Source organism: Etheostoma cragini, chromosome 17, assembly GCF_013103735.1.
Source record: "Etheostoma cragini isolate CJK2018 chromosome 17, CSU_Ecrag_1.0, whole genome shotgun sequence".
NCBI lineage: Eukaryota > Metazoa > Chordata > Actinopteri > Perciformes > Percidae > Etheostoma > Etheostoma cragini.
Genome location: NC_048423.1, coordinates 5,958,719 through 5,985,098, shown reverse-complemented (window position 1 = coordinate 5,985,098; position 26,380 = coordinate 5,958,719). Strand labels below are relative to the sequence as shown.

General features: G+C 40.2%; 1 protein-coding gene and 1 long non-coding RNA gene across 2 annotated transcripts in view; one reads left to right on the top strand and one right to left on the bottom strand.

The window, feature by feature from the left end:
• The window catches only part of camkmt (calmodulin-lysine N-methyltransferase), a 102,855-nt gene extending 80,801 nt beyond the window's left edge, over nt 1–22,054 (top strand). Inside the window, exons 7-11 of the mRNA XM_034899004.1 lie at nt 1,121–1,187; nt 2,928–3,002; nt 10,462–10,525; nt 13,278–13,409; nt 20,908–22,054. Of these exons, the coding sequence (XP_034754895.1) occupies nt 1,121–1,187; nt 2,928–3,002; nt 10,462–10,525; nt 13,278–13,409; nt 20,908–21,006 (437 nt within the window). The 3' untranslated portion in view covers nt 21,007–22,054. The remainder of the gene's footprint in view (nt 1–1,120; nt 1,188–2,927; nt 3,003–10,461; nt 10,526–13,277; nt 13,410–20,907) is intronic.
• Nucleotides 1–26,380, bottom strand: part of LOC117960811 — a 68,936-nt gene that overhangs the window by 9,154 nt on the left and 33,402 nt on the right. The gene's annotated exons all lie outside the window — the stretch shown is intronic.

Sequence of the window (26,380 nt, the reverse complement as noted above, 5' to 3'; positions counted from 1 at the left end):
TCCGCTCTTTGCCCTGTCATCCCTGTGCATAATACACTGATGCACAGGTGTCTAGCATGTGTGACGGTATATAAATGTGTGCTAACCTGCATATTATTGAGTATTTGTGTCTTAGAGGCCTCTTTGATTTTGGATCGGCTCTTGAGCTATCAATCCATCTATGAACTTATCACGCATTCTTGCTCTGTCTCTCTTGCTCTCCGTCGTTGCCGATTGGATTTGTCTCAGCTCTTTGAAGGCTTTAAAGACAAGGAAATTATAATTGAATTGCTTTGAAACTCCACAAGCCAGTGTATTACTAGGCAACTTGACATCAATCGCCCTGCCTTTGTGTGCGTTCATCTGCACGTCTGTGTTTGTGTGCAATAGGGACAGTGTGAGTTTGTGTGTCTGTTGTTAAAAGCTTTCCCATTGATCCAGCCAAAGGCTGCTGTGATCTCCTTCTGCAGGCTGGCGTCTAACCCTGAAGATCATCTCTGCTTACTTTTGCTGTCTCTATGTTGGTGCCTACCATATGTGTTTTTACCTGAAGAAGGTCTTGATGTATCTCTTTTGTTACATGAAACACACCACTCTTTTGATGGGACAGTTTTAATCTCCTGATTAGTAGGGGAAAGTGGATTGTAGAGGTAGATGACCATGTTCTTTCCTCCATCCTAAAATCCACATGGTTTGTGTTTCAAGCACACAGTGTGGTTCCCTCAAACATTTTTTAAGATATTTGGCAATATATTTGGATTTGTGCGAAAGATTATATGAATTAACAAATATATATATTAAGTGTTGGTGGTGAGTTTTGTTCAGAAAACATTTTATCTGTAGTGAAATATAATTATAATATAAAATTAGTGTAACCTCTGTTTTGACCATTTTTCATAGGAACAGGCCATCCTCACATTCTAAACATGATGGCTTAACTGTAATGTGAATTTCAGCCCACTAGAGGCCTAACTGCAAGGATTCAGTTTGTGATTTGTATCTACTGTAAACATATTTGGCTTATGTACTGTATGTATAGAGAGAACATTTATTTAGTATAATATAGGTTCTTCAAGCATTTTCCTACAGTTGAGGATGTAATGTGTGTGTCTATGATGAATCCTTGACCATGGCATGTCAGATGTACGAGGGCTGGCTGAGAGAAACAGGCAAGCTGGAAAGTTTGGGTCAACACAGGTATCTGCCAGGTGAGCCTATTTCCTTAGCTCTTTATCTTTCTATTTAGCATGTTAGATACCTAAACCTAATCATCACCAGAACATCAAGTCCTGTACAGTATTTAACAATTGGCTGACATTTTCACATTATAAACGCAAATTGTTTTGTTCACTGCCATTGTCAATTACCTGTAATTGATGGTTTTGGATCAACACATCTTTATGCCATTGTACTGTATAATTCTCTTTTATGAATTCTATTAATCGCTAGCTAAAAAACACAATCGAATCAGATTTTCATGTTGAATAAATGTCAATTTCATACAGTTTGTCTTTAAATATCAGTAAGATCAACCCTTGTTAGCTACATTCTGTAATATCGATTCTTTAAGTATAATTTGTGTGTTTACATCCGCACAGTCATCCACGCAAAATGATTCCCCTTGATAGAGATCCAGAAACCATCAAGATAACTTTCCACTACACACACACAAACTCACACACACAAACACACACACACACACACACACACACACAAACACACACACACACACACACACCTCATATGCAAGGACGGGCTAAAACGTATTTAATTGTTGTCCCTGTGTCAAAATAAAGCCATTTTACCATTGCCTGAGTGTTTTGCACCCCTATCTCTTCCCTCCTCCTCTCTCTCTGCATTTCTCCCTCATGCACATATTTCCATGAGTGGAAGATGGAGTGAAAAAGTAAACGTATAATTAGGCTACATTACTTTGATTGTTTTCTTTTCAGATTATGCCTGCTGTCATCGCCGCACCGCAAGAGAGGGCGAAGGGCATGATGCGATTGGACAAGGGGAGGGAGAGGGAGGGGCAATGTTGCATGATGGTGTGTGCACATGCATGTATTTGTGTGTGTGTGCGCGGGTGTTGGGACCTCCTGCCGTGAATCGAGATTGTGTTTCTAGCGGGGCTTAATGTTTTGTTTACTAAGTGTTAATAATGCCTAATTAATAATCCCCCACTCTGCCTAACAGTCTGTAAGAGAGAGGAGAGAGGGGAAAAATGGCGTGGAGTAGGAGATGTAGGAGAAAACTGTAAACAGTAGAGCCCTTACACAATCCGGATAAGCCAAAATAATATTCAAAGAAAAAGTAAAACGCATGAATCACTGGTAATCTTCAACAAAAACGTCAATGGTGTTTAGCATTGACCAGAAAATAGCTCATTGTCTGAGCGCTGTGAGTGATCAGTAACTGAGAAAGGCATTAATCAAATACAGACTGGGTGATCGCAACCTGGTCATAGAGATCAGAGAAAACACACCGTTTCAGTTCTGCCAACAACAAGACATGGAGAAACTGCAACACTTTCTTTCATATATATTTTAGTTTCTTAAATAGTGTTTTTTTATAGTGTATAGCGGAAGAGAGAGGACAGTGTGGATGTTGAATAGCAACGTGTATGTTTTGTGTGTGTGTGTGCCGGTGTGTGTGTGTGTTCACATGGTATAAATGTCAAGTGTCATGTCGGAAGCTCCTTCTCTTTACCTCACAAATGACATGTCTTCCCTCCCTGACACTTTCTCCAAGTATCAATGGATGCAGAAACACAGTGGGTGTCAGGGATCTCAACGTGAAAAGAGAAAAGAAGCAGGGAAAGACAAACTGCTGTTGCTCGCTGTGCAGTTTCATGAACACTGGCCTTCTTCTGTTAACGGCACTGCAAGTACTAAACTTTTTTTTTTTTTTAAACTGGTTTTGATTCTGTTTTATGTGTGTGCTTACAGGGTGGTGAGGTGGGACTGTGAGTCAGACATTACGGCACTTGAGGGTCACTTTGATATTGTCTTGTGTGCAGACTGGTATGTACACACACACACACACACACACACACACACACACACACACAAAGACAGATTCATCTCTGTGTGTGCGGTCTGCCATTAATTTTCATTTCTGCATGACAGTTCTTGCATGCCCCCCACCTGCGCCTGGACCTTCCCCTGCCTTGTCCACACACACACACACACACACACACACACACACACACACACACACACACACACACACACTTACATTCACACATACATATGCTCAGATGCCCGCCTGCCTCCATTTTACACCAAATTGCCTCGTTTTCATGCTTGGTGTCCCAGCAAATGGATGACTTAGGCAAATTGCAAATAATTACGCTTGACAAGGAAGAAGACACCATAAGATAAAGAAAGAGTTAGAGGCGGATTTAGGGAGGAGTAGAAATGGAGATGGAAATGGAGAGATAGAGCAACATAAACATAACAATTAGACCATCGTTCATTGAAATGTAGATCTCGCGGCCATTTGAGAATCACATCTTTTTATCTCTCAATTGTACTGTGTGTGGTAGAATGTATCAGGATTTCCCGCACTGCGACATCCTTGGAAAAACATGAAGAAGGGGAAAGAATGTAATTGAGATTTTTCATTGCTCCTTTGAAAAATAATTCCCTTCTTTAGCTATTCTTTGTGGCAAAGTGATAAAAAAGAATGAATTGTGCAACCTTGACTTATTTACACGCAAGTACGCATGCACACATGCACACACACACACACACACACAGACAAACACACACAGGACTGTAGTGATAAATAAAAGGGTAAGTACACCATGCTAATTGCAACTACTGCATCCTGTCCCCAGTCAGTACACACCTGTAGTATATATTAGAGAGAGAATGGAATGTCTCAGGGATGAAGAATTTTAATATTTTTCAAACTATGCCAAGACGCAAAGTTGTATTCTGTGACATAAAAAGGATGTTAGAAAAAATATATACATGATCAGCATTTACATAAAAACGGAAGTTTTGCCACCCAGCCAGGCTAGTATCTTGCCCCAATAAAAGTAATGATAGCTTCAAATCTTTAGCTGTGATTCAGTGCAAAGTGACAAAGTCACATCATTTGGAATATCTGCCCTTTTTGCTGTCTCTGGGTGGCCTCTCCAATGTTTCGATCCTGATATTAGGAGGCCAGAAGTGTGCAAGTGTGGAAAACGTTAATGCAGGAAATACAGAGGGTCTTTGCACAAGATTCAGCAAACCTTTAGAAGACTCTGGAGGGAGAAGCAGGGGCCCAGAGTGCCCAGCTGAGAGACCTTGACAGGTCGTCATATCGTGAAGGAAACACTTTGAGGAACTTTACTGTTCTTCCTGGTGAAGTTTACTGAGGTAGTTTTTTTTATAAGGTCTGCAGTGGAACAGTTGACATGCTTATAACAAACACATTTACGTCAGTGTACCACCACATCTGCATACTAGCATAGATACATGAACATACAAACACACACTTGCTGGGAAGATGGACATGCTGTTGGATGAAGTGAAATTACTCGACTTTGTTCCAGCTTCACAAACACTGAAAAATTTTAATGTGTGTACAGTGTGTGTGTGTTTATCTGCACGAGTTTGTGCATGTGTGCTAAGTGCAGCATTAGCAAAGAGCGTTATCATTATTGTAATGTCACGGTCATTACAGGTAACAGTCAGGTACAAAACCCAGAGAGAGAAAGAGAGCCGGCAGCTAATAGAGGATATTTTACAGTGGACTATGTACGTGTGTGTACAATAGATAGATGCAGACAGTGTAAGAACAGAGTAAATTGCATGCAAATTTCTGATATTGCAGGTTCTTCCGATTTCCCATTTCTCTCTGCAGATGTATGCTTTAGTCATGGGTGTCCGTGGTTTCTGTGCTTCTCTGTGGTGTCTATATTTTCTGAGTGTGTATATGAGTGAGTGACAGTGTGATAATTGCAGTGGTGGTGGTTGAAGAGTGATGGCTGACCGATTAACGGGCGCATCGCGGTGATGATCACCTGTTAAAAAGGTCAACAATGCGGCTTCCACTCCGATTAATTATAGCTCTCACCGGTAGCAACGGAACCACTGCTTAGAAGCAACGGAGCAAGGAAAGGAAAAGAGTTTGGTAGAACATTGTGTATCAGCAGTCTTATTATGTGCTAACTTCTTTAGGTATTCTGCCTTTATGAAGAGGGGGTATTATGCAAAAGTAGAACTGTCGAGTCTTCGATTGAATTTTGCTTTTAGAAATGTTAATTTAGTGGTACCGCTCAATGCTTCACCAACTTTTTAACGTAATAAAATTACACCACTTGAGTAGCTCTAGAAAAGGTTGCTAGAAAGAAGACGAGTGAAAGAAACAAGTATATAATGGATATAATGAAATGCTAGTAAAATCAAAGAAATGTAAGAGAAAAATTGGACGTTTTCACATTTAGAGGAAAGTTTCTCTGCGCTCACCTTGATTCTTATTTGAAAACGTTTACCTATGAGCAGGATTTTGTGACATCCCAACTAGTTTTGAGGCAATCATGACCCAGAATGCAACTTTACAGAAGCGTGAAGGCGCTTTTTGAATCCTCCAGTGCACATACACTTAGAATGAACATATCCATGAAGAAATAGACACCTTGTGCCCAGAAGTGAAACCTTCACAACACCAAAGTTTAAAAAGTATTGACTCTGGATTTTTTAATGAGGGGAGAAAAGGGTAGATTTTTAATAATTATAATTATTTGATTGAGGATATAAGTGATTCACAGAGAGAAAGACAAAAAGTAGTGAGTGTTCCTCCTTGTGTGTGTGTGTGTGTGTGTGCGTGTGCGTGTGCGTGTGCGTGTTCGTGTGTGTGTGAAAGACAGTGGGGGGAAAGAGGGATTCCTGCAGTGGGCATGTGGGTGGCAGAGGATCCTTGGCTGAGATGTTGGCATGTCTGCTTTCTCCAAAAGCTGTCCATGTGTGGGAACTGAGATAAAGCCCTGTGTGTGTGTGTGTGTGTGTGTGTGTGTGTGTGTACGTTTGTTTTTTTCTTTATTTTGTACTATTTTATTTACTATTTTATTTACTATTTTATCTTATGTACATTCACACTTACACATTTTATGCACACACACGTCTTTTTTGTTTTTCCTGACAGCTGACTGTAATACCTTACCAGATTACATTAGGATTGTGATCACAGTACTGGTACATACAAACACACAGAACGTAAACACTGCTCTGTTTAAAGCACAATAACACAGGCCTACACAAGGTCAGAAGTATCCGCACTTTCGATGAAGTTGGGACAATAAACAAGCAATTGCTGCTGGGTGCTTTCAGATTATGATGGATCAAGAAACATTTTAGTTAATATACAAAACAACATCACCTTCTGTTGGGGTTTGCCTTCCTCTACTTTTTTGATTAGAATATGTCAATTTTGGAGGAACTTAATTCGAACTTAATGCTTCATCACATTCTGTAGAAGTCAATATTACATTGCTGGAACAATATTTTACTGTAAAAGAAATCATTTAATCAAATATTCTGATTCATCCAATGTCAACTTTGTTTCTTTGTTCTTTTTTGCTCATGTTGATCTGTTTCCTTCATATCATTTTTTTTAATTGCAGTCCTTTTTTATTCTACTTGCCTAATGTAGGCATCTTTTACAGCAGCACTTTGTTTTTTAATTTTCTGACAGTGAAATGAAATAGTATCAACCCTTTTAGTTTTTGCAAACTTGTACTACATACTGTATGATTACAAATTGAAATTATTAGAATGTCTGTACTAGGTCTATAGAACATTAAACACCCAAAAGTAATTAGAACATTATTATATAAAAATATGTAGAGCCCTCTGTGTCACTGAAGGTTAATTGTATTAGTGATGAATATTTGATCAGCATAACTTCTGTTGCTCATTCTGATCTTGTAGCAGCAGTACTGGTGTTCTTTTGAATGAACATGTATTACTATATAGAATTGTAGTAATTCAACAACAAACAGCTTAAAACACGTATCAATCCAGTGTTAATTCATTTAAGATTCAGTTTTTGTAAAAATGAACAAAGATACCAGGATGTATCCGACCTTTTTACTACTTCATCAAAGTTATTCTTGGAAGCACACTTAGTGTCTTTGCCAAGAAGTGTAAGTCTCTTTCTAAGAGTGACATTCCACTACACATACAAATACATTGTAAACTGCTTAATAGGATAAAAGAGTGAAACCAGTGTTGTGTTGCTTGATAATTTTGGTATTAACTACGTTTTTAAGAGGGTCTAACATGCTTACTGCATAGGCCTCCACTAGCTCTGTTTAGTGTTAGCGTGTTTTTTTTTTTTTTTGTGAACTTAGTCATGAGGTTTTGTTTCCATTGCAGTCTTAAGTGGCGTAGTCCTATTTTCCCACATTACAGCACATGTGGTCAGAGGGAATTTCCTGGATGGATTGGGATTGAATCATCTGAAATCAAGAAAATACATTTTACAGAAATTCATATAAATTAGAATCGTACTGAAAGGCACTATAAGGTTTACTAACTGACTAATAGCCTAAAGGTTGTCGGTTCAATTCTTCACGGTTAGAAGGAAGTTTGGTTTAGAAATGCTATGTGACCGTACTGCCTGATATGTTTTTGTTTGGCTCATTTAGGATACAAGCAAAGTTACTTAAATACACATTTAAGGTACTTGTACTTAACTTGAATCTTTATTTTCATGGACTTTCTACTTCTACTCCTCTACATTTTTACTGCACTACATTAATCTGACAGCTTTAGTTACTAGTTACCTTACACATTTTTGCACACAAAACACATGTAGTTTATAAAATATGAAATGATAAGCCAACATACTGTTTGGATTAATTCCAGTTTCTTAAATGTCCGAATTGTTCTTAAAGGTCCAATGTGTAGGAATTTCTCCAATCTAGCATTGAGATCATATATTGCAATCAACTCTATCGCACCACGGAGTTCAAAGTATGTATTACAGCTACGGTAGCCTTTACGCTTTAAAAAGCTAGTCTTTTACTTTTTCTGGGCAAAGAAAAAGACTCCTGTTCCGGAAATTTGGATTTTGAATACCTGTCGTCCTCCATGTTTCTGTCTTCAAACTTGCCAGTTCTGGGAAGCAACGATAACCATTAGCAGCATTAGCGGCACCTGTGAGTTTATCATGTGACAGCAAAAACGCGAAAGGCGGAGCAGTATGTCCTGTATGTCCCTTCCTGGCTAACCTCTTTCAAGCGCATGACTATGGAGCGTCTGCCCCAGTTCATGCAAATGTAACATTTCAAACCAAATTGATGGTGGTGGTAAATATTTATGAAAAAGGAAGTTTGTGAACGGGCAACACAGATTTTGATAATTTCACACTGGACCTTTTAATACTTTAAGTACATTTTCATGTTGATACTTACATATTTTAATTGCAGGAATTTTACTTGTAACAGAATATTTTTACAGTTTGGTTTAAGTACTAATAGATGTATGCAATGGGTAGCAAAACCCAAAATGAATTTTGGTACAGTAACACTAGTTATATTGAAGTAATGCAAATAAATACAAACCTAAATCTTTAAATTTCCACTTAATTAAATGAAGCTTAATAGATGATGTCATGTGTTTCCATGGTCTCACCTTTGCAGCTTTGACGACATCCTGTATGTTCACTTACGTCTATAAGCAGACAAATATAGCAGCAACGCCCTCTCTCTCTCTTTCTCTCACACACACATGCACACCCTTTGACCTCCAGTCAGTTTTGACTAGAGTTTGCTGGGCTGACCCGGGTGGGAGGGGTCAGCGTGAGACAATTGGTCTCTGACAGTCTGGGGGCATCAGAGGTCCTTGAAGGGGGAGTCCACGCAAAATGAGAGTTCATGAATAATCGAATCTAGCAACAAGTGACTAGCATCCATAAAGGTAAAATATTAGCAGTTGAATGCTAATACATATTTTTCATATACATGTATACAGGTGGTAGACAAAATGATATTAGCACTTTAAGGAGATAGCATCTGAAGGAACTTAACGTATACATCTTTAAACGATAACCTTTCATCAGCAATGCATGTGGTACTTTTTTTTGTTATATATTCCAGTTGCCCTCTTAATGACATGGTGTCCTTCCCCTACCCTCAGTGTCTGTCTGTCTGGGTGTTTCAGCTGTTGCCTCGACCCATCTAGCTCACTTCCTTGTTTTTGTTATCACTCACTTTTCCCGTAAACTGATATCTGTGGCAAAATAAACCAAACACAAACCTCTCACCTTCCAAGTAAAATAAACTTTGCACCTCTGTCTACCCTTAGAAGAATAACAAACTTCACACATACATACATGCATCCTGGTTTCAGTGAGAGCTTGTGGTAGGTCCTGTTTTTTTGTTTAGCTATGAGTAAAGATGCAGAGAGGAGATTCTGTGACGTGCACCTCTCATTTCGCACTGGGATCAGAGGATTTTGGATGAGTAGAGGTCAAAGGCTGTTATTGGGGAAGGGACATCCAGATTGCCACTACACCGGCCAGTTGGACTGATGTGTGGGATTATGTCAAATCTCTACTGTATTGTTGCATTTTAGTCAAATTACTCCACTTTTATCTGTGATAATAGATACACACACCCACACACACACCGCACTATCTTGCATAATGGATCAAATTTGTCTTTTTTGAAATAAAGACAGGTGTTACTTTTAGAATGATTGGCGTCAATTTGGGCCTGTGTGGGTTGCATTAACTACCGTCCCATCTTAAAATATATTTTAAATCATCTTGTTTTCAAAAAGTAAATTATGAAGGGATAAAGAAAGAAACACTTTATTGGTTAATTTATATTTAAATAGTTGTATCAGTTCTTGAACAAGTTACAGGGAGCTAATTGCTATGACCTCCTCCAACACATAAATCACCATATAAACATTTTTGTCAGTATTTAACTCACATTTCTGTTTCTGCTCAACTGCTCTATTTCACATGTACACAGTCAGTCCCACACCCACATGCAAGCTACAGCACAGTGGTGTTTAACGTACAATGGAATCAGTTAATTAGATTTTGTTCTCATGTATTTTCTGAAATATTTTCCCTTTTTTGTGTTGTTTTTGTTCCTATATCTTCATATTAACTTCAAAGCACACACTCCATGTATTCATTTTACAATTTTATGGTACTTTTCATGTCACTTTGAAGTGTCCCGGTAAAAGTGTGTATGCACGTGCTTAGACACTTGTGTGTTTACTTAAGGCGATGGTATCTGTGCACGTTAGATTTTCTGATGTTCCGCATTCCTCTCAGTGCCTCGACAACAGTCTTTGGTGAATACATATGGAAACTCACGTAAACAAAAAGGAAGAGCGTCTTACTCATGCAAATTGTTTCCCCCTTCTTCCTGCTGGTGGATTTATTTACAGAAAATAAATAACCTGCTCCTTTATCTGGAGCTGCTATCAGAGGAAAGCATTCTAACCTGTCTCTCCCTCTCCCTGTCAGTTTGTTTCTCGACCAGTACAGAGCCAGCCTGGTTGATGCCATAAGCAGATTACTGCAACCCAACGTAAGTGTGTACGCATGTGTGTTTGTCGCTGTGTCTACTGTAAATATCACTGCTTATCCCCTTCCTCTAAATCACCACCCACTCAATCATAATTATGCCTCGTCAAAAACCCTGATACACATTAATAGTCTGAAAGGATTAATATCATGTAATGCTTTAATGCTTATTATGAGCAACTTGAATGCATTACTCTGATCTCCATCTTCTCTCTCTTCTGTCTTTCTTTAATCATAAATCCGAGGCAACTTCTCCCTTTTGGCACCGCGATAAGACCCCACGCTGTGACAGCCATAGCAAATGGGGGGGGGGCAAAAAGCTGGAAGAGATACAGTTGAGGTTTCTATTCATCTGAGGGAAGAGGGGTCAGTTTTAAGTACAGATGCCAGACGGGTACAGGGAATATCTGTTTATGAAAAAGAGGTGAAAACAGCACTGGAGGAAAGAAGATAGGGAGAAGAGGACACATAAAGGGACAAGGGATTAGAGAGATGGATGGGAAAGATGTTGGAATGGGAAAGATAGACAGTGAGGAGAAATGAAAGAAGAAAAAGCAGAAAAGGACATTTGGTGGATAATGGTGGAAAATACATTTTCACACCAACATCGGTGTTTCAATTCCAACACGGGTGTTGTTTGAAAACTTGTAAATTTCAAGTTTCAAATTACAGAAAAAGTTAAAGAGCAACCTGTCCTTTCATAAACACTGTCACTGTTTCTTGGATTGATCTACAGACCTCGCTGTGAACTGTTTTAACTAGAACTATAGCCAATTTCCGACCGGAAGGATTTTTGCAGTTCCTAGAACATAACGTTCCTAGAACCCTTTTTTTCCTGTGTTCCATCTGGACCAATTTGGGGATTATTAAGTTCCTCTGACCGTAGTTCCTGTAAATCTTTCAGCTCCTACTTCAGAGCAGGGTCTTTTCCCTTTTCTGCATAGGAACCCTTAGTGACGTTACAACGTCTGAAACACACACAATACATATTCTTCCCTGTCTGCTGCAATTCGCCCACGTGTGCTAACTCATAAAACAAACAACATGCATTCAACCAGCTGATACTAGTTAAACGTACCCATTGTTTTGTTTGCCCGTTGCGCGCTGCTCTTATATCTTCCCCCATCATATTAATTAGGATTGTATTACGCTGGAGCCTTTGTCTTCTGTGTTTCTCTGTTGAGAGGTCCAGCCTAGTCCAAACACCGCCGTGGTTTGTTGTCAAGGGACGACGCTAAAGTATAAAAGATCGTTACCGTGCTTGCGTCACTCCCTTACCCCTCATACCATTTCCTATGGCCACTTGGCCAGTGCGAATGGAAATGGTAAAACCGGTTTTGTTGGAGAGTAGTTAGTAGAACTGTTTAGAAGTGGATTGTTCCTATAACTACGTTCCTGTAACTACTTGGTTGGAAAGAGGCTTATTTTCTATAGGAGAAATAGTCCCCGAAAACCGCTGACCATATGTCCTCTGGATAATCCAGCACACCTGGGACCCTGTTTCTAGAAGGAGATGTTGTAATTTTTACATGTAATTTTTAAATGCTGTGAGCACCTCAAATGAATTTCCATTCACTTTTCTGAACAACAGAAATCTGAACAACAGATATAGACATAGATTAGTGAGAGAATGTTTATACAATATTTTAAAATCCAGTTTATTATTACATTTGTTACACACAGCAGAGGTAACTAGAAAGACAAGGATCATATTATTAATATTACATTCAGTTTGTTGCCAGCAGCGAAACACGTTCTCTAAACTGACATTTCCGACAGTGACATGCGCAGTAACACCTACAACCCAAATATGTGTCTCTGTTGCAGTTGAATGCAGAAGCTGCTGTTGTCGAATGACAGACATGACATCTGGCCATTGTTGTACATCTGTGTGTTAAGTCTCTCTTCATGTCTCTCTCTCTTTAATCCAGTGGAGATAATTCAGGTGCTAATATGATTTCAGTGTCGACCATCAAACTGTCGCTGCCACAACAAGCTTTGCCAAATATTTAATAATTTGCTAAGCTGATTAAGCAATTAACAAAGCAATTAATTCTCCCATCTAATGGCACTAATTTGTTGTTTTTGACAAAGGTGCTCCATCCGGTGGGCTGGATCCCCTTAATCAGCTGATTAGTGCTGGGAGGAATTGTTTGTTTGCTTTTGCTGTATTTTTTGAGGGGGGGATATACAGATGAAAAATCCTCTGTCAAGCTTCGTGATACTGCTCTTTGTGTTCATTTAGCTTGTGTTGTGTCAGTGTGTATCGTTGTTGCTTGCTCTACTGTATGCATGTGTTTGTGTGAGCATCCCTCTTTGCTACATTTAATTAAAACAATTGTAACATGATCAACATGAAATACAACTGAAAGCTGAAGGATTTCAAAGAAACTTTGAACCAGTTGGTAATCCTCTTAGTATTTGCAGGATGTCTGTGATGCACATACAAACAGTCTCTATCTTTCTTACAACACACACAAACACACACACACACTCTCCCACTCACACACACTTACAAGTTGACGAAGAAGACAAAGTCTCACCTACACATGTGTGTTCACATTTCCAGGGTTGGTTGGGTTAGTTGAGCTTTTTTTGGTGGTCTATCATCTAATATGATCCCGGTAAAAATCCAAGTGAAGAGACGGACATACTGGCAACTGTGTGTGTGTGTATGTGTGTGTCTGTCTCTACTGTGCCACTATTTTCACTATCCAACTTCAGAATCACTCACCCTCCTCTCCTTTCCTATCCAGGGCACCGCGTTGGTGTTTGCTCCACTGCGAGGTGAAACTCTGAGACTGTTTTGTCAACTGGCCCGGCAGGCCGGACTCTGCGCCTCTCAACACCAGCAGTATGATGCTCAGGTCTGGGATGTTCACTTAAAGGTAAGAAGCATGTCCAAGAATAAATCAGCATGACTCCAAAGCCCTGTATCCCGTAAAAAACATTTGAATCAGTCGTTGTTTTTTTAAGAGGGACATAACCATAATTGATGTTATCAAAGTCTGCTGGCAAGGTGCTCTTGTAATCAGTCATACATATGATTGTTTCTTTGCATGAATGATTGTCACTTTTTCATGAGTTTCACATCAAAGAACTGTAAGTGTGACTATAATTACAGTATGAATAAAATAATACAGTTCTGCGTGATCATCAACTGTTTGCTTTTAGGTTGTTTTTAAGAGGTTTTCTGCATTGGCTATCAAACAAACATCAGTTTATGTAACGACTTTAACCAAGGCAACAGTAGTTAAAAGATGTTTTCAAGTCCACATGCCAAATGCTTGTTGAGAGAGTTGGTTGGTGGCTGTAGTGATTCCTTTACTCCGGACTGGCCATGAAGCTATTCTTTCCTAGGGCGTACTACACTGTAAGAAACAGGGAATCTACAGGCTGATGAAGCCTCTTATTTGCTTAGGCTGAACTTTCACAAAGGCTAACAACATATGAGCATTGTTTTAAAATTAGTCTCACTTTGCCAGACCTTCTTGTGCTGAAGAGGAGGGTCTGGCCAGTCCACATAGCATTACAGGATGGAAGAAAAATGTGCTCTGCTTTATTGGCAATGTTTTTTAAAACAATCACAATCGTCATGGTTGGTGCATATCACCGGACAGAGCCAGGGTGCCGCTGCAAAATAGCCTCGGGAAGGAACTTGTTTTGTACATTCAAAAGCAGTTTTAGTCCTGCAACAGAAAACTCAGATTTAACAGACAGTCTATCTAGCTGTCTGGATTTAACTTGCAGAGATCTGAGGAGCAGTTAATCATAGTCCTCAGAAATTGACCAGAGTTTAAAATTCCAACACAAACAAACAGAAGGTAACTGACATTCGGCTGAAAATTGTGAAATCCGGCGGAATTACCGTCGGCAACGGAGCAATCTCGGAAGTGGAACGTTGTGGATTTAGACTATAAGACTAAGCGGAAAAAAGCTGCCTTAGCTCGACACAGTGAGATAGACAGAGAGAGAGAGAGAGAGAGAGAGAGAAGGACAGTGAAAAAGAGAAAAGGAGTGACAGAAAGGACATGAATAGGCAGTGTTAAAAGAAGTGGTGTCCAGCTGTTAACTCCATTACACACACAGCTACAGAAGAACAGGACAGCAAGGAGTGGGCTAAATTGGTGCGCATGTTCACCTACACTGGTGGGACAATTGGACAGACTGGCCATTAAAGTGACTGTTAAAGTGGCCTGAACCTCAGCAAGGAAAAGCTCAGTCCTTCTCTCTCTTTACTATTTGGCCTTCAATACATTTAACATCACAATCACTCACACATTCTATATCTAAGTGACTCTGGACCCTTTCAAACAACATTCAGGGTGAGCACACCCTCACAGGTTCAAGACCAGTTTAAGGCAGGCTGAGGTCAACTTGTCACAATCCACATTTGGCCACCACACCACCCTGCAGTGAGAGGGTTGGGGACCACTGTTCAACCACTATCTTGAAAAAGTAATATCTGTTAAAAACTTAATGCCAAACAGATCACATTTTAAACAACACAACAAGGAAACTGTTAATATGGACTGTATGCCAATTGTTACAATATCCTATACTGGAAAAAAAGCATAATTAACATTGTGGGTATGTTAGGCCAATAATTGCGCTTCGTTAAAATCATGGAAAGATCATGGCCTTGGTTAAATATTCATGGACCCCATGCTGACTTGACGCACAAGACATATGTATTACAGGTTCAGTATTTAACCAAAACCTCCATCTTTTCCTCACTGTGAACAAGTCTTTCAGTAGCCTAAGAACATGTAGGACGCAGGACTCAAATGCTGATTTCATCCACCCTGACACCTTCTGATTACCATAATTTGTGCGCAGTACAGACTGAAAAAATGTTGCCAATTAACCAGGCAATAAACAGTAAACACTTGTAAAGTACCTTCACTTTGTGAGGAATGGCTTCAGATGAAAAATCGTGTAGTAGGTGGTTTTGGCTTCAGGTGGAGTGGGAGCAGCACAAGAAGAGCTTAGGTAAGTTGTTAAGTGAAGCTATTTTATAAAAAGGACACAAAATTCTAGAAAAGAAATAAAAAAAAACGGGTACTCAGAATGAAAGAAGAAAGGGGGGAAAAGAGAGAAAGAAGTTAAGAGGGATGTAAGAAATGGCTTCGGTGGGATTAAAGTGGATGCTGCCATTGCCTAAAACTTGAAAGAAATAGAACCTTGTTTTAAAAAAGCTGCCAAGAGAATTGATTGGTCCTCAAGGCCACAGAATACAGTCATCAAATAATTCTAATGGCTTAGAACTTCAACCGCTTGGAAGAAATTGCTACGCAGACCTGTTTTAGTGAACAATGAAATTCAGACTAAAATGGATGTGGTATATTTTTAGAAAACACCCTGGAATTATGCTGTTTTTTCTTTGGCATAAAAGGTGACTGACCATTCGGCTCACTCTACAAATGCACACTTCCATCTGCGTGACACACAAACACACACACACACACACACACACACACACACACACACACACACTGTAACACATGCCGCATACACACACACACCATGGGGTCAGGTGCTGTGTGTGGATATGAGGACAAGTTGAAGTGCCCCCCTCACATCTGAAAGTGATTAAGTCTCCTCTGCTTATCTTCTGGTGAACACTCTGAAGAACCACTGTGTGTTGTGCTTGTATGTGCCTGACTGGACATTCTACACACACACACACACACACACACACACACACACACACACACACAGTGGATATAGCTAAGGAACAAGCTATATCATGATCCCACACAGACCAGACATCACACAGACAGCATATTGGCTAGACATTACAAACACAGACACACACCACATTATCACAGCGAAACATACACTACCAGCATGCACACACTCACACCTACCCATCCAAATGAGCAGCTGCTACTCATTTGCACTAAAGATTAGCTTTCTTCAGCTATATTTACTTTCAGTGGGTGGATCAGAACACAAGAAAAATACATATCAGAGCCGACAGTGGAACACACACTATGGATTTTCTTTCACTGTGGCTTAAAACAATTAAAGACCAAAAGCAGGTGTATTAATTTTAAGGAAAAAAACTGAAAGTGAAAAGCCTGCATGTTATTTTTGTATTACTGGGAATCTAATTTGTAAGCAAACGTCTGACTTAATGTCTTCAATAGACTGTGTATGAATAATACATTTACATTTTGTATTGAAATGTGTAAAATATGGCATGAATCTACTAATTGAATCAGTATATTTAGAAAAATAATCAAAATTAATTGAGTTTGCACATTTCATTTTATATTTCTTACTCAAGAATGTAGACATAAAGGGGACAGATTCTGTAATCTGCTGTAACTTTAACAAACAAGGCACTAAATAAAGAAACTCTATTTCTAGGACACTGATAGAGAGGCAGACTTTTTAGTTTACCCAAAGGCCACAGCATAGTGTAGCTCAATTATTTGCAACTAGCAGGTGATATGGTTGACATTAGGATCAATTATTTATTTAAAGGACATTTGCAATATCAGTGCATCATTGTATGGCAAATTATGTACAGTAATCAAGTTAATGTTCAATGAAGTTAACAGTGTTCTATTGTTAAGCATCTAATCAGACACAAGTCTTCAAATGTAATAAACAAAACTCTCACTTACTGATTCAGTTATTTTTCCAATGCATTTTGTTTGGAATCATTAGCACGGACAACAGAGATCTGATAATCTCATATAATACTATACCGCTGAAAGCCACAAAATGATAATACTGAGTTATCGCTTCAACTCCGGTGTCAAGCTAGCTACACACTCCAATCAAAGTCCGAACCTGTTGAAATATTCACACAGCCACACAACAACATCCTGTAATTAGGAGCGTTTTCACGTGTCATTTTGGCCGAGTTTACTTCTTTTCATGCTCCCACAGCCACTCACAAGCTCCTCCATCTGGCACAGACGCTTTTAAAAAAACGTACCCCAGTAGCTGTGGGTATACTGGCATTCCTCGCTGTGCCAGATTTGACACACGTCAGATTTGATTTTGTTTGGAATATGCTGTGTCTTAATGCTTGCTTTGTGTGGGTGTTTTTAGCAGTTTTTTTTACAAACCATTCTAGACCCCCAGCTTGCTACTCTGCAGTTTTCAAAATGAACACACACTTTCACCCACTGACACAAACACACACGAGGGAGTGCAGACAGCATGCAGGCAGGGCCGATGTAAAGCGGTATAGTGTGTGTGTGTGTGTGTGTGTGTGTGTGAGGTGTGTGCTGGGACGGGCAGAGAGGGCTAGCGCGTTATCCTCTTATCCCCACTGTTGTGGAATAGAGAGGCAAGCAGCTGGAGGGACTGCAAGCAGCCTGATAATGCCAGCGCTATTTTCTAACCCGCCATCTTAATCTTGTTACTCAAATGGTTGTGAAGAGAGAGTCATGAATTTTAATTTCTCTCAAAAACACACACACACACACACACACATACACACATACACACACGCACATGTGTAGATCCCCCCCATCTCTCTCACATGCATAAATAGTATCCCCACTGTGTCCATGCACTCACACTTATTTCTCTGTCTCCCTCCTTCACTATTTTTCTCTCTCCCCCCTCAGCTGCCTTGCTACCCCCGTCCTTCCTTTCTCTGACATATCTTCCTTCACCCTCCACCCCTCTGCTCCCCTCTTCCCATTTCCTACATCACGACCCACTTCTCTATTTATTCAAGCCTGTCCTTCTATCCCTTCCTCAACTCATCTCTCCATCCACCCAATCTCTCATTCTCTGTTTCCTAATCCTGCTGAGAGAGACCCCAGACATCCGGTTCATCCATCCCTCCCTTGTCTCAGAGCCCCTCTCTCTTTTTTTCCACCTTGTTCACTTTCTCTCCGGTCCATACCAGCAGGGCAAGAAAAAACAGAAAAAAAATGAAGCCAGAGAAATAGAGAGGCAAAATGAGAGTAGAGAGGGAGACAGAAGCTGGGGCGAAAGTGGCAATAAAATAAATGACTTGCACCTTGGAAAGGAAAAAAAGGAGAAAAGATTGTGGGGTCGGTGGGGTGGGGGGTCGCGTTGAGAGCCGATTTAGCCAGCCACCCATGAAGCTGATTAGGCAGCCTGCGATCAGGAGGAACAGCTTTGCTTGTTAAACTTTTCACCTCTGCAAGCTCTTAGTCCTCACCGCGTTAAGGCCCCCTCCCTCCCGCTCTATTCCTTCATCCCTCCATCTATCTCTTCCTTGCTCCTTCCGCCTGGTAGAATTTGAATGTGAATGCTGGCCGTCGTCCCCATAGCAGGCTTAGCACAGGGGGCAGGCAGCTGCCCCTCCACGCCCAACCACCCCCTGGGCCTTCTTCTCTCTCTCTCTCTCTCTCTCTCTCTCTCTCTCTCTTTCTCTCTTTCTCTCTCTGTCTCTCTCTCCCCCCCATTTCTCTCTCTGGGGGTCAGAGGTGCAACCAATGGTCTGTGCCTGGAGGGATGGCCACAGGAAGATAACGCACATGAAGGGAACTGGGTGAGAAAGGGAGGGACTGAGGGTGAGAGGGGAGAGGTGGACATAAGCAGTTTGTTGATATTCAGCAAAAAAGGCAGAATGGGGAGAGAACGGGTAGAGGCAAAGATCTCTAACAGTGGGCGCCCAGATAGCTCAGTTGGTAGAGCAGGTGACCATATATAACGCCTCATCGCAGCAGGCCCGGGTTTGACTCCGACCTGTGGCCCTTTGCTGCATGTCACTCCCCTTCTCTCTTGCATTTCATGTCTTCATCTGTCCTGTCAAAAATAAAAGCTAAAAATTATTCTTTAAAAAAAATCTGTAATGGTTTCAAGACAAGCTGTGGAAAAAGGGGTGATGAGACATGTGAGAGGTTGTTGAGATAGCTATTTAAACCATTAAAACCTATTTTTGGGGTGTAGTGACATTGTGAACTCTATTTACGAGAATAGTTCAACACCACTACTTTCTCTAGTTTTACACCTGTATACTTCCATTGGAACATGCACATTGTACTACTTTTATTTAACAATTACTGTAAAGCAAAGTACAAATTTGAGCCAGGATTTTGCGGGATGACACAATTGTTATATTTACTTATCTATTTATTTTTGGGGGGTTTTGCTGAAATTTAAGGACTTTGGTTGACACTTGGTAAATTAGACTATTTTTCCATAGCCCTGTTACCCTTTTGTACTTCACCATTACTACATGTTACCTGCACAGACACAGTATAAGGCTTATCACATGCATGCAACTTTATTGCCAACTTATTATAGTATGTGTCTAAAAGTTTCGCTGAGATGAGCAGAGGAAAGTCTATCTTCAGTCACTTTAATTAAGGAGTCATATAATTAATGGCATCACTGTTTTTTGACACTTTACAACTGTTGTGTAAATTTTTTGTTGCAGTGTGAAACACAACTAAAGGTCTCATGAGCTGATCTGCATATTTTTAAGCTGAAAACAGCACACAGTCAGCATTTGAGATTGTTATGTAAGTAGGTTTGAGTTGGATGCATGGCCACTTGCATATTAGTTACATGTCACTGACGGGGTTGAATTTGGGATCAGTCTGAGTTTTCACACGGTTCTCCCTTATCCTGGTCTCATCCCGCACATGTACACACAGACATTCACACACTCACACATGAGCAGAACCACTAAACTCAATTTCATAAGTCTCTGATCATTTGGCCAGACGCTGGGCGAGCTGATTAGCTGGAGCATGCCTAAACTGCCAAGTCTGCTTAAAAGGGCACTGAGTGGGCACCACATGGGCATCCCACAAAGCTGTGTGTGTGCGTGTGTTTGTGTGTGTGTGTGTGTGTGTGTGTGTGTGTGTGTGTGTGTGTGTGTGTGTGTGTGTGTGTGTGCGCGTTTGAAATAGGTATACACACTTGAGCTGGAAAAATAATTCAACTAATCAATTTACGGAAAATGAATCAGCTATTGAACTATTTTTCAAGCAAAAGTGTCCTACATTAGGAAATTGTGATGGAAGTTTGTCATTATTTTCTGAGGTCTTAAAGATCAAATAATTAAAAAAATATAAATATAATTATTATATCATTATTATAATTACTATTATTATCTCGACTCGATCTAACCTGTCATGTTGCATGTACTGTAAGATAAAATATATATATACATATATATAAATTATCAATATGTATTAAAATATTTGATTAATTTCAATATTGGGCATAGAGAGGAAGAGGGGTTACATGCATCAAAGGACTTTAAACCGGTAATCATGTGATTACACGGCTAGTGTCTTTAATGCCAAGGGAAGCAGGACACCCACAAAATATAAAAAATCGTGATAAAATTAGAGAAAGTGTTCTACCAAATAAATGCTGAAGTAGAATATTTAGTCTGCGTAGTTAATGCTTTTCATGTGTTGCGTTTTTCAGATGCTGACAGAGGGAAAAGAAGCATACGATGAGAACATCCACTATCCTCTCCTCATCACCTTGACCAAAGCACCTCAACCTGTCAGCCACACTCAATAAACCAAAACAAGTGAGCTCTCACCTCTACACAGCACCACTCCACATGCTTTTGGATATTTGAGATGGAATAATGCTACAGAGTCATGTCAACACTGTGAACCATGGGTGATCTAAATGAGGAGCAAGAATTGCACTGAAGCAGTATTACAATACAGTAAGGCCAGCAATATCAAGTGTTCAGTCGCAGATATTTGAAACATTTTTCTGCTGGCCACAGAGGATTTATTATCAGATGATGCATGGCTTTGGGCAGTATTTAAGCATGCATGTTTTGTAGTTTGAAGTGTAGAAGAACAACCTCCTTTCCAAAGCAGTGGGGATATATGTACTGTGGCAGAAGAGGAAAAAAAGGAGAGGCGGATATAGTCCGACCTATGTTTTAACCAATCTTTCATATGCAAAATAACTATAGTCCGTCTCCAAAATTGTCACTCTGTAATTTATACCTTTAATCAATTAGCCTCATCCCTTTAGTTAATCAGCCATCCAAGAAAGTGAACAACATTGCCAAACAGTCATTTCATCAGTCATGTAACCAGTGTATTTAATTACCTTGAATGGTAGTGACTAAGCCAGTAATCCAGGCATCATTCCAGCCAACAAGCCAGTCAGTTGTTTAGTCAGTCGGTTACATTGACATTTCCTCGGTCAGTCCTATAGTAGGTGTCAGTTGGCCCTATTTAACCTGTCAGTGTTAACCTATGCCACTGTGTTTCTGGCCCCAGCATGGAGGCCAGCTCTAATTCATTAACCATCGCAGACTGTGGAGCGGCTCACAGTTTCCTTTGTGTTTCCTTTATTTCCCTTTGTTCCCTTCTTTCCCCACTTTAATTTCTTCTAATACCACTCATTCATCCCAGTCAAAGGTCAATATTAAGAACTTCTTTTGTGCGTTACTTACAACAGTACATTAACATATTAAGGCACGTTCAGACTCTGGAGTAATTGTTGCTGCCCAGGAGCTACAGCTTGCAAATTACACAGCAACCTCACCACCAGAGATACAAGTAGTCCACACATAAAAAAGTACTGTGTGTGTGTGTGTGTATATGTGTGTGTGTGTGTGTGTGTGTGTGTGTGTGTGTGAGAGAGAGAGAGAGAGAGAGAGAGAGAGAGAGAGAAGAGAGACAGACAGAGAGAATACATGCACATGTTGCAATGACTCCTACTACATGCAGTTACTGACTACTGACCTGAATACTGTGGAATAGATAAACATATGTATGGTATTCTGTACAGAGCAGGATTTCTTTGCATCTTTTTCCCCCTTTCTTCTTTTTTATCTAAATGCAGACCTCTCAATGGTCTTTTCCTCCTTATGTCCACTGGCTCTGTGTCCGCAGCATCAAAGTTCAAGCTTGACGGGTTGAAGTGCTACATAAAATTTTGAATGTATGCAATGCCTATATTTATACTTATACAGTTTCCTGATACAGCAAAAACTTTCACACATTTCAGAGTAATTGCTTCTCCATTTTGTTGGCATTTTACTTATCAGCACAATTAACTGTTTTACTCAGGTCTTTTTCCATGCATTCAGCTCTTGTGGTATTAAAGAAACGCCAAGTGTCAGTGGGCCAATTGAGCCTGAAGTTGTACCTTTCACTAGTAAAGTGTTTTCATAGTTCACTGTGATCCATTGCTGTACACAACAGCCACAAAGCTATGCAGTAACTCCCAGTGGCTGCTGTTCACATTCCTCATGGTAAAAAAATAATCCACCTTCAGAAATGAGAGGTATTCAGAAATGTAAATTAAGCCAGTGGTCTGAATGCTTTGAGGATGTAAATTGCATTGCAGAAACGTTCCCATTGCAAAGGTTTAGAAGTCTGTTTAATTACATTTTTATCTGTAATGTAGTTTGCCGTATACCTTTGATATTTTTTGGGCTAACACATAAATACAATCCCAACTGTGACTGTGTACAGGGACTTCATCACTGCCTATTGTGACATCACCGCCATTAACAGTGATGTCACTTTGCAACACAATGCATCTGGCACCACTGTTTACCACTGTTACCCAACGCTGCATTGCTGCTTCTTGCAACATCACTGCCTCTATTAAAGGAAAAAATCTTGACCTGGTGCACCCACGATCTCCTGTGATGTCCCATTTTTAAATAGTTATGTCACTTCTATTGATATCCGTGGACACTTCTCACTGTGACATCAACAGACCGGAACCACTGATAGTCAGTGGTATTCACTGACGGTCGTGTGCTGCATCTGAGAATTACCGTGGGCAAATATCATATAGGAATGCTTTAATTATTATTTTAAACAGATTTAGGGCACAGTATTGTGGGATGTCTCAGCTAGGCTATTAATTTGAATATCAAACAGAATTCTTAGAGTAGTTGTTCATTTGCAGGCCATGTCCGCACTACTTTATTAATAATTGTTTGGATCTACAACCTTTTATCAACACCAAGCCTTTCCTTCTGCCACCACAAACACAACTACTAGAAAATTTGCCAATTTGAACCTAACCTAACCCTAACCCTAACCCCTAACCCTAACCCCCTAACCCTAACCCCCTAACCCTAACCCCCTAACCCTAACCCTAACCGTAACCCCCTAACCCTAACCCCTAACCCTAACCCCCTAACCCCTAACCCTAACCCTAACCCCCTAACCCTAACCCTAACCCCCTAACCCTAACCCTAACCCCCTAACCCTAACCCTAGGTTAGGTATTTGAAAGTTATAGCTGCTTCTGTAGCATAAGGACACCAGACACTTGTCACAATTATCATATGTTTTATAATGGTTTGATGCAAAAAAAACGATCTGTATTTCTGAATTAAATATTTTAATTGATCCACTTTAATGTGGACATGACTTCATAGTGAGTTTCTCCGTGCAGTATATCAAATTTGCTCTGATTCACTTTAATTAATGAGTAATGAAGGTTGTATTTTGCAGACTAAGGGTGGGAGCTTTTGTGTGAATGAATATCAATAAAAAACATTTTCTTCAAGAAATTTTGGACTCTGGACTTTTTTTCTTTTTAAAATGTCAATTGAACAATATACAATTTAACACATCAGCTTTAAGACTAATGAGCTATTATTCAGCATATATCCAGCTGTAATCTTGTTCACAATACTAGTTATCTATAAATTATATTCGTAGGACAAATCTATCTGTAAAATTTTGTTTATAAATAGTATTCATTTCTATATTTATTCAGTACTTATCTATGTCCTGCACTTATGGAACCATTGTATATCCTGCACTTACTGCTTTTGCACTTCTGGTTAGACCTAAACTGCATTTTGTTGCCTTGTACCTGTACCTTTGTAATGACAATAAAGTTGAATCTAAACTAATCTAATCTAATCTAATATGACGTTTTGCAAAACAATTCAAAATGATTTCATTATTACAAATAAATATGCAGTCCCCGTACAGACCAAAGTATGGAGTGTGGACTGGTAGATGGACAGGTGCCAGTTCAGAGCAAGGCACCGAACCCGAAACTTGTTGGGCGCCTTTAACAACAGAGTAAAGAAATTGTAACTTCCCTTGCGGGATTAACAAAGTATGTCAAATTCAAAAATAGCTTATCATGTCGAGCTGGTTGACAAAGCTGTATGTTTAAAATATGTGTTTTTAATTATTAACAATCCAGTGTTAAATGTTCACAGACGTAATAAAGTTTCCTTCGGGTCCAAGTCGACTGTGGCCTTTGTCTCAAACACAATGGCCTCCTGCAGGCTAAGCTAGTGCTAGACAAGGTAACACACAGACATACACACATACAAGCTCACACACACACATATCAAGCCCAGTCACCAGTCTACGCCTCCACAGAAAGAAAGGAGGGAGGGATAAAAGAAAGGAGAGAAGGCAGTACATAGCAGCTAATCCTGCAGCCTCACTCTTCTGTTTATCAGTCAAGGAGGGAGGGAGAGTTAGCAGAAAGGGAGGGACCGGCGAGGCCTCCTGATCTGTCTTTTGATATTTTAAAGAGGTCTGTTCTCTCCTCCACAACACTCTGCTGGAGAGAAGGAGAGAAGATATATTAAAAGCTGCAAAGAGAAGGAGAGAAAGGCTGGAAAAAGACAAGAGGGCAGAGGAGAAGAGAAAAGAAATGATACAAGGCACTGAATGGCTGGAAGGAAATACAGTGAGACCGCTGGAAATGAGGTGAAACTAGATCGAAACAGCGGGGAAAAAGCTTCAGCTGTGAAAGAAAAGAGAAGCTGACTGAGAGACTGAGATTGACTGGCCGAGTGAGTGATCGAACAGAGAAAAAGAGAGAGAGATAGAGTGCTCCCGGCTCGACACAAGGGCCCCATTAACTTGACCACTTGCCCTTTGCACACAAAGGCAAGGCCGGCCCACTGCCCCTCCCACCCAATTATCTACGATTAGGCTCAGTGCACTGTGTCAAGATGGAGAGGGGAGAAAAAGAGGAGAGGGGGAGAAGGGGGTAGAGGGAGTAAGGAAAGAGTAAAGGAAGGAAGGGTGGATGAAGTGTTTGTGAAGGAAAATAAAATTGTTTACATGGAAAGGATTTGACTTACATTTAGCATCCTCCATGCAAATGAGCGTTTGCATGGAGTGAGTTTTTAGAGAGCTCAGTGTCCCCTGGAGATGTCCACTACTATGACTTCCAACCTATCTGATTTTGCGTGTGTTTTCCTATTTGGTTCTACACATGTGTATGTGTTGTCAAATTGGTGTCTCAATTAGCTTTTGTTTGATTTGTTGTAGTAGTGAAGTAGTGAAGGTGTTTTCTTTAGTTGATGCACAATAATTAATACGTTTTTGCCACTTTGTGGCAGCAGAATAAGTCGTTAATGAACAATGACATGACATTATCCTATAAAGTTGACACAAGGGATTTTTAAGCAAACAGTTGCCTGTTCATATATCTAGGCTGTTCTCTCCCGTTCATATTTTTTTAAAAGATGTGGAAGGATGTGACTTTGGCTCTATGTACAGGAGCAGCTTCAAGTTAAAGCTCAATAAGCTATCTTGTTATTACAAGTGCATGTAGAAACACACACACACACACCCCAACCCAACCTAAATGACATAATATAATCTGATCACATCCTACCTGCACACAAACACAAACATATCCACAAAGCCCGCACCATGACACAGTGCACCTTTACAGACACACACACACACAATACAGTCTACACACATGTAGGCTAATACATGCAAACAGCCCCGGCATCATCACACACATTTTCCTCACCACACCATGGGCTCAGCTGCAGTACAGCCATGTTGTGTCATGTTGTGCTCTGCTGATACTCTACCGCCAGCTAGCTGGCATCCCCAGGGCCTTGGGCTGGTTGCCACTGCAACATAGCACACCACCGCTGACAGCAAGCAAACACACACACACACACA